We start from the raw sequence: 12,506 nt of genomic DNA on the forward strand, positions 1-12,506 counted from the left end.
ATATATTATTTGTATACTTTAACATTTTCGTTTTACATTATATTTAGGATTGGTTAATTTATAATAATGTCAAGAAATAATATAATTAATACATATAAAATACATTACATATAATAATTATTGTTTTTTGCAGTATAATACTAAAAGGTATCAAAATATTAAGAAGTTTCGTAAAGATAAAGATATATGAGCAGTCGTTTTTTTATTTTTTTTGAAAATAATTCCTTGATTCGATTTTTTAAATTAAATAATTTAAAAAATTAAAAAATTTAAAAAATTAAAAAATTTAAAATTTAAAATTTTACTGTAAAATTTTTCAAAGAACTTGACAACGTGTTAAGTTTTTTTTAAAAGTTGTAAACTTGAAATTTACTTAATTAAATTTAAAAAATTATAATTTTATAATTAATTATTGCAATGTTTATTATTTTCTCTTTTTTTAAATTTTAAGTTTATTTGATTGTATTGGATTTTATATAATTTTATATATTTTTTATTTATTTATTTTTTATATGGTATTATTATATTGTATAGTTTCCAATTTGTGAACATTTGTTTATAGTTATTGAACGAAAAATTGGTTTTAAAATTATCTATAATCCATTTAAACCACTCTATATATGTTTTTGATTTCTTTAATTTACGTAAAAGTTGAACCGTTTTGGAGTTTGTGGAGATTAAATAGTTTTGGAAACAAAATACACCATTGGCAGCAGTGATAACGATGAGACAGCAGAGGAATATATAGCTATACTTATCCATTTTTATACACATTGGTTTCAAATCTTGCGATTTGTTATACACACAATCCATGAATGGATAGTATGTTAAAAAACATGCGTATATCATTGCCAAATAGGTGTATGTAAGGAATAAATAAAAGTAGTGATGGTTATTGATTCCCACACAGTTGTTTATGAATGGACAGTGATGATCCATAGCATTGGTGCATCTTTTACAAATTTTGCAATGAAATGATTTATTATTGATATGTAATGACGACCATTTATCTTTGCTGTAAATTGTACATTGGGAACAAAGCTTTTCACGCTGTTCATCCGATAGCTTTTGTTGTTTGGTCTTGTTTAGTTGTGGTAAATAGTTGTCTGCTACAATCGCTCGATAAAAGTAATGATAGATATTTGTGACTACAATGAATAAAAAGATTGCTTGAAGGGTGATCGAGATTCTAATTGATGATTCCTCCTCTGGTGTTTTCGCTACTTTGCTTGGTATGTCGAATATGTTTAATGAGCCTAATGAATAAATTGATTCTTTGGTATAGTAATATGGTAGATAATAGGTATACCACAGCCAAACACCTGCTATCACTAAATGAAATATAAACAGCACTAAAATACTCCCAACTATTTCACTCGCTATTCTACCAATTTTTGCATTTGGGAATGTATTATTTAAGAAATCTAAAAATATAAAAAAATATGAAAAAATAAAAAAAAAAAACAAGAAATTTAGTAAAAATTAAAATTAATTTTATAAATTTGGGAAATTTAAAAAACTTTTCCTACCATTGACTAGGGGCAATATAATTATAATCGATGATAAAACCACAAAATCAAAAAAGTCCACCATGCTATTTCAATTTATATGTTTGTATTATTTATAATACTTTTTCTTTGGTAAAATATAAAAAAATAAAAAATAAAAAATAATAATAAATAAAAAAAAGAAAAAAAATCAAAAAAAAAAAAAAAAAAAAAATAAGAAATTTTTTTTTAAAATATAAAAAATAAATTTATTTTTAAATAATAATTCCTTGTGTCTCTTTGAACTAGTTGAGTTTTTTTATTGTATATAAGTTATAATAGGAAACAAATAAAATAAAAAAAATAAAAAAAATAAAAATAAAAAAATCTTTCAATTGCTTGATTTTGTTTCACCTTCAACATTAAAATAAAATGTGGGTATACTGGTTGTTTTTTGTTATCAAAATAAATATCCAAATATCTTATTGAAGATTACTTTTTTTTTATCTTTATTTTTTAAATAATGGTTTTTTTGTTTTTTTTTTTTTTTTTTTTTTATGAAAAAATAAAATATATATGGTTTTATTTTGTTTTAATTTTAAATGATTTGGTTGTTTTTTATATGATATGATATGATTTATAAAGAGAAATATATACAAAATTTAAATAAATAATATGGATGGTGGTTTATATTAAAATATATACAATTAATAAAATAAATGATAAAATTGAAAAAGTTAATTTTGGTGAGGAATTTGGTGAACAGATATCTTCTCTTTCGATTGAGTTACCGCACTTTTGGGCACCATCATAGATAGTGGCCATTTTGTAGTCACAAAGAAGTGAGTTACAGTTCTTTGAGAGACAACTACCAGATGACATCATATTTCTAACGTAAGAGTGGCATTTGTTATCGACTGCACATTTCATATATTTTTGGGTGAATTCTGAAGTTTGGGTTGGTAATGGGGCACTTTGATAACATAAACCATCTTCGCAACTGCAAACGTGGTATTTGTCACAGTTTGAATCTTTTGTACAATTGCCTGCACTTGGTTGGGTGTAAGTTTTACATTGACCTCCGTCGCACTTGAATTTATAAATAAATAATAATAATATTAGTAACTTAATAAAACTATTTTTTTAATTAATTATGTTGAACTACATACATATAAGCCAGATTTACAATAGGTATCATCTGAACATGATTGGTCTTTATCTTGGGTGAATGCATTTCTGCATTTATCTTGGACACAAATTAAACCAAATACACAGGTTGGGCTACTGGAGCTTGAATCACAATTTTCGTTGAAAAGACCAACCTTTCTGCAACTTCCGCTTTCGCATAAACTTCCATAGTCACAATCGTAATCGTATTTGCAATTTAAAACATTTCTGGCTCTATCACAAACACCATTGTGGCAATATGATTCATCACCTGAACATTCTTCATTGCTTTTACATTTATCGCCAAGTTGAGCAAATCTTAAATTGGCACATTTACCATTTTGACAAATTAAACCAACTTTGCAATTATCATCAGAAAAACATGATCCATCTGAAATATAAAAAATTAAAAAAAATAAAAAAAAGTAAAATAAAAAAAAAAGATTAGTATTTTAATTTTATAAATATATGATTTATATAAAAATTATTTTTAAAAATGAAATAATTACCATTACCAACTGGTTTTTGACAAGTGTAAGCAGTTTGAGACTCGGCTAAAGCAGTACCGTTTTTAGCACAAACTAAATTATCACCACAGGTTACATCGGAGCCACATACTTGGCCGAGGGAACCACATGATTCACAAACATTTTGTGATAATGCAAATATATTTGCATTTAATAAGAGGAAGAGTAATGTTACAAAAGTAATGTTATAAAATTTCATTTTTTTTAATTTTTTTTTTTTTTAATATACAATAAACATAGATGGTGATACAAATATTTAAAAATAAAATATATGGATTGATGAGAAAAAGTGAAAAATCAAATTTAAAATATAAAATAGATCAAAGATTAAATATTAAAAAAAATTACAAGGTTTGAAAAAAAAATAAATAAAAAATAAATAAAAAAAAATATTAATTTAATTATTTTAAAAATAAAAAAAAATAGATATTTTACCAATCACAATCATTCATCATTCCTATCAATTTTTCAGCTAACTAAGAGAGACAGATTAACACAAAAAAATGAAAAAAAATAAAAAAAAAATAAAAAATATTAAAAAAAATATTAAAAAAAAAAAAATTTTGAGATATTTTAAAATTGATTATCAAAAAAATTATTTTTATGCATAAAAAACCCCCATATAAAAAATTATAAAAAAGGACATCACCATCAACAGCAAATAAAAATTGATAAAAAAAAACATTTTATTATAATAATGCTTTTCATTCAAAGCTTGCATGCAATTAAGTGTGTGGAGTGTGGAACTATCCAATAGCGAGCAAATCAAAGAATTTTTATTATTTTTTTTTTATTTTTAAAAATTTTTTTTTTTTACTTTTTTTTTTAAATCACTAATTATTTACAATCTGCTCTAATATTTGCAGCACCTAATATTTATTTTGTCTTGGTTTTTGATATTTTTGAGGAAATTTTGTAATTTTTTTTTTTTAAAATGTAACACAAAGACAACTAAGAATTATTTTCTTTCTTCCTTTTTTTTTTATTCATTTATTGGGCAAATTCTTAAAAATTGTGTTTGTTAATGTTGTTGAAAAAAAGTTTTTTTTTTTTTTTATTATTATTTATGTGTATTAATTCTTTTAATGAACTTTTTTAATTTTTTTTTTTTTTAATATTTTTATTTTTTTTACTTTTTTTTTTTTTCTTTAAGCAAATATTACTAGGTTTGTAATTATTGGTTGGTTTTGCGCTATATAGTAATTTAATTTTATTTTTTATTTATTTTTTATTTTTTTTTTTCTTTGACACTGGTATTAATTGAAAAATGTGAGATTAATTATGATTTTTTTATAATAACATGATTTTATATAGCGGAGTGGATGTTTTAGTCTTTTTCATATGCACCGCATCCAAAGATTTATTTTCTTTTGAGTTTTCTTTAGTTTCGTAATTTTTTTTTATATTTATAATAATAGTTTTATTTCTTATGCATACTTTATATGTTCATTTTTTTGACCAAGATTTCTTTTAAAATTCTATTATATAAATGTCGTCATTTTAAAAAATATTGCTCTATTAAAAAAATAAAATATTTTATTTTTTTGAAATTTGTAATTTAGTTTTTCTTTTTTATTTGACCAAAGAAAAAAGTGTCAAACATAATAATTTTATGCCCTCTATCTCTTTTAATCACTGGTTCTTTGAAATATTGAAAAAAAAAAAAAAAAAAATTGAGATGTTTCTCTTAAAAAAAAAATAAAAAAAAAATATCATATTATAATAATTTTTTTTTAAATCTTTGATCTCTGAGTGAATATCGTTGAGATCATCTATACAATATTTTATTAATAATTGATGTTTGTTACTATTTTTTGGTTTGATTAAAAAATAAAAATTTATTACGTTGTCTTATTAAATAAAAAATATGATTTTTGCTAATTTATTTTGATAGTGCCTTTTCACGATTTCTCAATTTAATTTCTACCACGATTGACATTATAAGAATTGATACTGGAATTAATACTATACATAAAACTAAGTCTGATAATTTCTTTTTTTTTTTTATATCATTTCTTACTGATTTTGGGACTATATCCACTTCGGTAGCATATCTTTGACAATAGGTTTTTACTCCATCTCTGTCGCAATTTAAATTGTTGTTTGGGTTTATTGCTAAATTAAACTTACAAAACTCGCTTGCACAGTTTTTAGTTAAACAAGAGTCTGGTGAGAATCTGTTGATTGTAAATTGACATTGATGTTTATCGGCACAATTATAAAAGTTTATAAGAGCACTTGAAAATTCTTCGCCAAATAGTCTAGTTGGGTAACATTTAAAATCTGTACAACTGCATTTGTGAAGGGGTGCACATAAATTATCCATTCTTAAACATTTTCCTGGGTCTCTAAGGTCTAGTTTTTCGCAAACTCCGCTAGTACCGCACTATAATATGAATGAATGATTAGTATATATAAAATGATATTGGTTTTTTTTATCTGATTGAGTTTGCTTTTACTTACATAAATGTCATTAGCTGCATTACATTGATCATTGGAATATGCTTGACACTTATCACCTTCGTTTAATGAAAGAATTTTAATGCATTTCTTTGAGCTTGGATCACAAAATCTACCATATTGACATTCCACCGATAGGCCACAGCTTTCACCTTCTTTTTTTAATTTTTTGCATTCTCTTGAGGGCAAATGGCAATAATCACCATATTGGCATGGGTTGTTTAGTCCACATTTTATATCGTTGTTTCTAATGCACTTTGAATCTTTACATTTTAAATCATCACCTGAACAATCTATATCTTTTTCACATTTATGATTTACTCTTTTTTTTTATTTTTTTTTATTTTTTTTTTAATATTAATAAACTATTTTTTATTTTTTTATCATTTTATACATACTGTGCAAAATTCATATTCATACAAGTACCTGTGGAAGTATTTTCGGGAATATTACATTTTAAACCTAAAAAACATTGTTCACTATTTTGACAAGATTCACCTTCTTTTATAGATTTCATACAAGTAGGTTTGATATTCCATTGCTTTTCTGCACTAGAACACACTAAATCATTTTTACACATTCCCATGCCGTTGCATTTGGCTCCTTCGTTTAGGCATTTAAGGCATAGGTTACCAACATCCCCACTAACATGGTTTATTATTATAAATGTAATAAATATTAAGATAAATTTATATTTCATTATTAATTAATTAATGATTTATTATTGTAATTTATTATTTATTATTATTATTTATTATTATTATTATTATTGCACATATAAATATTATTTAATAAATATAATTGAGGTTAAAAAAAATAAATATTTTTTAGCTAAGGGTAAATTTATATATATATACTAATATCTGTTATTATCATTGCTATTTCAATAAACTAAAAAAAAAAATTTATAAAAATTATAAAATTTTTAAAAAATTTTTTTTTTAAATTTTTTTATTTATTTTATTACACGAATATCTAAAAAAGGTTTTTTTTTTATTTTTTTAAAAAATAATTATTTTAAAATTTAAAATTTAAATTTTTAATTATTATTTATTTTTACATTTATTAAATAAATAATTTTAATAAAATTTTATATATTTTATATTGATTATAATAAAACTAAAATTAAAATATTTTTATTTGAATAGTTTATTAACTTTTATAGGTTTTTATTAAATTTGTTACAGATGGAGGAATAGAACCAGGCTCTAGATAGTCCTCAATGTTTTTATTAAAGCATAGGGTTTTAATAGATGGGGGTATTACTTGTGGTGGGATTGGGTGACGGTACCTTCCCAATGTTAATGATGTAACAGAGTTGGGTATAGAACCCACGGTCAGTTGTTTGTTAAAGTTATGACCGAGTTTAAGAAGGGTTAGTGTTTGTGGAAGATCGTTTGGTCTTATTGGTTGGTCAAAATAGTATCCAAGTATTAGCGTTGTCAAATTATTTGGTAGAATTGCTTTTGATAATGTTTGATTAAAACAACTACTGAAAGTTAATGAAAGCAAACTATCAGGTAGGTCACCTTTGAGGAGTCTCTGGTTAAATCTGTGACCAAATGTCAAAGATGTTAGTGACGATGGTAGAGCTCGAGGAAATATAGGTTTGTCGTAATGATATCCAAAAATAAGAGTGGTCACCGTTGGTGGAATTGAGTTTGGTTCTAGGTAGCTATCAAAGTCAAAGCCAAAGATTATTGTTGAAATGGGTGCATTTGATATAATTGAGCCGGCTTCTAACCTTTTATTAAAGCAATTACCAAATATAATTGTCCTTAGAGATGATGGATAACTGTTTTTATCTATCATTATTTCTTTAGGGGTTTTTTCTAATGTTAATTCTGTTATTGACGATGGTAGTGATTCTTTTGTAATGGGTTTTTTATATTTTTTCCTTATTATAAGTTTGGTTAATGATGGTAAGCTCTTGTTATCTATCTCATGGTTATAGGCTATACCTAAATCAATAGTTTTAACACTTTCTGGAATAGTATTGGGTGCAAATGGTTGATTGAAGTTTGAAAATATCAAACTTGTGGTTGATTCTGGAATTAAAAATCTGTCTATTGGTTCATTAATACTATAATAAACTATTGATGTGTAAGATCTATATTTAAAGTTTAATAAAGTTTCTTTGTCGAAAATTTCTAATTTACAATTCTCTTTAAATAATCTACAATGCTTTAGTATTTCTTGCCTAATCACTATATTTCTAAATGCTTTAAAAAACAGTTTATCAATATGGTCGTTATTATTAAAGTCATTATTATTTTTGTTATAGTTGTTTTTATTATTTTTATCCATTATTATTTTAAATTTAATTTTTTTTTTTTTTTTTTTTTATAAAATCTTTTTTTTTACTTTTCTTATAATTTTAAAAATTTACCATTTTACAATTTAATAAATCTAAAAATAAATATTATTTATTATATAAACTAATTTTTAAATTTTTTATAATTTCAAAATTAAATTCTCTTTTGATTTGGGGTTCGTTTGAGTTCTAAAAAAGGTATTATAAATTTATAATAAATAAATATAATTAAATTTTATTTATATTTTTTTAAATTAAAAAATATAAATTTTTTTTTTTTTTATTTTATTTTTTTTAAAATTTTTTTTTTACTTTAATTTTAAAATTTTTTTTTTCCACATTAATTTAATTTAAATAATGGAAAAACAACAGGAAGAAAATGTGAATACTACTGATAACCCTACCAATGCTGCTACTGTAAAACCTGCAGAGCAACCAAAGTCATCAGGAGGATGGTAAATATACTATATTTTAATCATTATTATTATTATTATAATACTAATAATATTTAATATATAATAAAAATAATTAGGGGATTTTCAGGTTGGGGATTTAGTAACATAATTGAATCGGTTTCAAGTCAAGTACAACAAATGAATATTATGGAAACAGTACAACAAATTAATACAGGATTAGTTGAAACTATAAAGACAACATCGGATCAAATGGTTACTCTATATAGAGAGGATTTAAAAGAATTTTCAACTTCAATTATGAATGATACATCTCAAATTTTACAATCGCAATATGATACTGTTAAACAATATATACCTGATTCCATATCAAATGCTATGGAAGATTTAAAAAATGGAACAGCCGCTTCGAATAACGACAACAATAATAATAATAACCAACCAAGTGGCTCTACTGGCACACCTATTAAATCACCAACTAACTATTTAGCAAAAAGTTTATCATTTTTTACATCCGATTCAAATGATATACAAGAGTTTGAGCATTGGTGTGAAAGTTTTGATGTCGATTCACACTATGTAGAAATCAAAACTCTCTTATCTAGTGACGATATTAGAAGTTTATATAGCAGCTATGTACCTTCAAAAATCTCACATCAACAATTCTGGTTAAAATATTTTTATAAACAATATAAAACTCAAAAAGAGGAAGAAAAAAGACAACTTATTTTGCAGCGTAAGTATTTACTATTATATAGTAATAAATAATAAATAAAACTAATATTTTTAAAATTATAAATTATAGAGGTAACCCAAGAAAAAGAAGAAGAGGTCGGTTGGGATGATTTTGATGAAGAAGAAACTGAATTATCAAAATTAGATATAAATGATAATAACAATGATAACAATGATAATAATAATAATAATAATAATAAAGATAATATCCAAGATTTAAATCAATTAGAAAATACAGATTTTAATAGTTTAAAACAAGTTCAGGTTTTAGAAAATATCCAACCAATAACACCACAAAAACCAGAAGAGAAAAATGAAGAGGAGGAAGAGCTTGATAGTGATGAAGAAATTGATAGAGAAATCGAAAGACAAAGATTGTTACAATTAGAAAAACAAAAGAAATTAAATGAAACACCAAAGAAACCACAAGAATTTACTTTAGTAGATGACACTTTTGAAGACGAAGAGGATGATGAAAATATCGAAATTAATAAAAACTATCCAGAATTAGACCAAATTTCTATCACTCCATCAAAATCAAATAATAATAATAATAACAATAATACCAGTTTACTCAATACACCAAATAAAAATATTAATATCAATAATTTAATCAATGATGAAGAGGATTTTGGTTGGGATGAAGAATAATTCAATCAAATAATAATATAATAATATAATAATAATAATAAAATACCAGTAGCGGGTGTTTATTTTTTTGTTTAGTTTTTAAAATAATATAGTTTTTATAATAATAAAAAAAAAAATAAAAAAAAATAAAAAAAATAAAAAAAATTAAAATTAATTTAAATAATTTTATTTTTACAATTTAAAATTTCATTTTATTTTATATTATTAAAATTAAATTTAATAAATATAAACTAAAAAGTAAAGAAAAAAAAATTTTGTATTTTATAGAAAGAGATGTCGATTCTATGTTTTTTTTTTATTTTTTTTTTTTTTATTTTTTTTTTTTTTTTATTTAATTAATTAAATTATAAAATAAAAAAATAATTGTCTCTTTTTTTTTTTTTCTTTATTATACTTATTTATTTAATACCGTCATTTATTTGTTTTTTATCTTTTTTTTAACAAATAACTCCTCAGTCCTAACAAATAAAAACAAATCCTCATTAATAAAAACAAATCCTCTCAAATAAAAACCAATCCTTACAAATAAAAAAAAAAGTGGTAAAATAAAAAAAAAAAAAAAAGGTAATAAATTAAAAAAAAAATAATTATTATTTAAGGTCAAAAAATAATATAAATTATCTTTAAATTTTTTTCAAGCAGAAATATATTAAATTTTTATTACCAATTAATAATAATAATAATTACATATTTTTATAATATTTATAAAAATATTTTTAGAAAAAAAAAATGGATAAATTTTTTTTATTTGTCATACTATTACAAATTACAATATTAAATTTTGTTGTTTCTAACGCCACACCAATGGTTGTAAATGATAGGCCTATTATTGGTGTTTTAACCCAACCATCGGCATCATTTAAATCATATGGAAAAAAATATATTATGGCAAGCTATGTAAAATTTGTTGAAATGGGTGGTGCCAGAGTTGTTCCCATTGATTATGATTTGCCATTAGAGGAACAAACCAAGCTTTATAATAAACTTAATGGAATTCTATTACCAGGCGGTGATGTAGACTTTAACAAAGAACATCAATACAATAAAACCCTCTACCACATTTGGGATTATTTTTTAAAAACTAATAATGGTGGTGACTATTTCCCACTTTGGGGCACATGTTTGGGCTTAGAAGAAATTGTATCAGTATCCGGTAAATCGTATGATGTATTAGGTAATTTCCCAGTACATAAAACCAGTCTTCCAATATCATTTACAGAACATGCCTGCACCAGTAGACTATATCAAGATTGTTCAACTGAAATAATCAATATATTTAAAAATGAAAACGTCAGTTGGAATAACCACAACTTTGGTATATCACCTCAGAAATTCAATGAAATCGGGTTAAATAAAATATTTGACATACTTGCATTAAATAAAGATGAAAATGGAAATACATTTGTTTCAGCAATAGAGGGCAAACACAATTTACCAGTTTTTGCTGTAATGTCACATCCTGAAAAAACATTTTACAGTTGGGCTAAAGACGGCACCAATCATTCAAAACATTCAATTTTAGCAAATCAACACTATTCAAACTTTTTCGTTAATGAGTGTAAAAAATCTTCACATCAATTCACCAATCAAGAAGAAGAGTATAGCTTATTAATTTACAATTTTAGTCCAGTTTACTCAATGCGTTATTTATCCGTTCCAGTAGAACAAATTTATTTTTTTAAATAAAATAAAATAATGGCATTTCTTTTTATTAAAATAGTAACTTTTTATAATAAAATAAACTAATTAATATAAATTTATCTAAAAACATATATTTAAGACTGGGGGGTAAAAATAAAATATTTTTAAAATTATTTATTTTTTTTTATTTTATTTTTTATTTTTTTTTTTTTTGGTATATTTTTTTGGTTTATTTTTTTTTAAAATGTAATATAATATAATAATATTATTTTATGTATTTTTTTATATTTTTAAATGTAAATAATAATAATGAATAAAATTATTGTGTTGTTTATTTATTTTTTTTTGTTTTTAAATTTTTTAAAAACAAATTGTTTAAAACAGGATGGGTGTCATCACGCATTAAATGATAGACCAGTTATTGGAATTTTATCACAGCCAGCATCAAGTGACAAATATAAAGAATATGGTTATCAATATATTGCAGCATCTTATGTCAAATATGTAGAAAGCGCAGGCGCTCGTGTAGTGCCAATACTTTATGATCAAGACGAAGATACACTAAGGAAATTATTAAATTCTATCAACGGTATACTATTGCCTGGTGGGGGTGTCTATTTTGACGAGCAGCCAATATACAACAAATCACTGTATTTAATTTGGAATTATGTGATCGAATCTAATAAGCGTGGTGACTATTTTCCGTTATGGGGCACATGTTTAGGCTTTGAAGAAATAGTATCGGTTGCTGCCAATACTTTTGATGTATTAACATCTTTTAATGCTTCAAACTATTCAATCCCTTTAAATTTAACAGATCAAGTTTTAAATTTATCAAGTAATAGTTTATTATTTAAAGAAATGCCGTTAGAAATGTTAAAAACCATTTCAAATGAACCAATTACAATGAATAATCATAGAATGGGTCTATCTGTCGAAACATTTAACAACTTTACATCGCTGCATCAATTCTTTGATATCCTATCACTAAACGATGACAAAAGTGGCAATACTTTCATATCAGTTATAGAATCCAAAGAATATCCAATCTATGCAGTTATGTTCCATCCTGAAAAGCCATTGTTTGAATGGTACGAAAAAGAAGATATCA

At 23.5% G+C, this 12,506-nt stretch overlaps 7 protein-coding genes across 7 annotated transcripts; 3 read left to right on the forward strand and 4 right to left on the reverse strand.

The window, feature by feature from the left end:
• Positions 1–501: 501 nt before the first annotated feature.
• Positions 502–1,593, reverse strand: DICPUDRAFT_85094 (uncharacterized protein; the record flags this gene model as incomplete). The annotated part of the gene is made up of 2 exons (XM_003294589.1): positions 502–1,424; positions 1,530–1,593. 2 exons carry the CDS (start codon positions 1,591–1,593, stop codon positions 502–504), a joined length of 987 nt encoding a protein of 328 aa, XP_003294637.1.
• Positions 1,594–2,044: 451 nt separating this feature from the next.
• On the reverse strand, positions 2,045–3,455 carry DICPUDRAFT_59156 (uncharacterized protein). The gene is made up of 3 exons (XM_003294590.1): positions 3,164–3,455; positions 2,657–3,045; positions 2,045–2,576 (listed from the first exon to the last, which is right to left on the reverse strand). The coding sequence occupies exons 1-3, from the start codon at positions 3,378–3,380 to the stop codon at positions 2,175–2,177; spliced, it is 1,008 nt and encodes a 335-aa protein (XP_003294638.1). The 5' UTR covers positions 3,381–3,455; the 3' UTR covers positions 2,045–2,174.
• A 1,608-nt stretch (positions 3,456–5,063) lies between these two features.
• Positions 5,064–6,221, reverse strand: DICPUDRAFT_159667 (uncharacterized protein; the record flags this gene model as incomplete). The annotated part of the gene is made up of 3 exons (XM_003294591.1): positions 5,064–5,567; positions 5,645–5,963; positions 6,040–6,221. The coding sequence occupies 3 exons, from the start codon at positions 6,219–6,221 to the stop codon at positions 5,064–5,066; spliced, it is 1,005 nt and encodes a 334-aa protein (XP_003294639.1).
• A 572-nt stretch (positions 6,222–6,793) lies between these two features.
• Positions 6,794–7,948, reverse strand: DICPUDRAFT_43722 (uncharacterized protein; the record flags this gene model as incomplete). The annotated part of the gene is made up of 1 exon (XM_003294592.1): positions 6,794–7,948. The coding sequence occupies one exon, from the start codon at positions 7,946–7,948 to the stop codon at positions 6,794–6,796; it is 1,155 nt and encodes a 384-aa protein (XP_003294640.1).
• Positions 7,949–8,312: 364 nt separating this feature from the next.
• Positions 8,313–9,754, forward strand: DICPUDRAFT_159669 (uncharacterized protein; the record flags this gene model as incomplete). The annotated part of the gene is made up of 3 exons (XM_003294586.1): positions 8,313–8,410; positions 8,488–9,104; positions 9,174–9,754. The coding sequence occupies 3 exons, from the start codon at positions 8,313–8,315 to the stop codon at positions 9,752–9,754; spliced, it is 1,296 nt and encodes a 431-aa protein (XP_003294634.1).
• Positions 9,755–10,165: 411 nt separating this feature from the next.
• On the forward strand, positions 10,166–11,517 carry DICPUDRAFT_73725 (uncharacterized protein). Its single transcript, XM_003294587.1, has one exon. It carries the CDS (start codon positions 10,559–10,561, stop codon positions 11,438–11,440), a length of 882 nt encoding a protein of 293 aa, XP_003294635.1. The 5' UTR covers positions 10,166–10,558; the 3' UTR covers positions 11,441–11,517.
• A 184-nt stretch (positions 11,518–11,701) lies between these two features.
• Positions 11,702–12,506, forward strand: DICPUDRAFT_51633 (uncharacterized protein; the record flags this gene model as incomplete). The annotated part of the gene is made up of 1 exon (XM_003294588.1): positions 11,702–12,506. A coding segment is annotated over one exon (802 nt), but the record flags the coding sequence as incomplete, so codon positions are not given.

Source organism: Dictyostelium purpureum, assembly GCF_000190715.1.
Source record: "Dictyostelium purpureum unplaced genomic scaffold DICPUscaffold_597, whole genome shotgun sequence".
NCBI lineage: Eukaryota > Evosea > Eumycetozoa > Dictyosteliales > Dictyosteliaceae > Dictyostelium > Dictyostelium purpureum.

Bases quoted from the DNA above. Each gene is read 5' to 3' on its own strand.
- DICPUDRAFT_73725 (XM_003294587.1), top strand. From the start codon at position 10,559: ATGGTTGTAAATGATAGGCCTATTATTGGTGTTTTAACCCAACCATCG.
- DICPUDRAFT_59156 (XM_003294590.1), bottom strand. From the start codon at position 3,380: ATGAAATTTTATAACATTACTTTTGTAACATTACTCTTCCTCTTATTA. The intron at 3,046-3,163 runs GTAATTATTTCA...TTTATATTTCAG, and splicing joins TCAAAAACCAGTTGGTAATG to ATGGATCATGTTTTTCTGAT. The intron at 2,577-2,656 runs GTATGTAGTTCA...TATAAATTCAAG, and splicing joins ATTGTAAATCTGGCTTATAT to TGCGACGGAGGTCAATGTAA.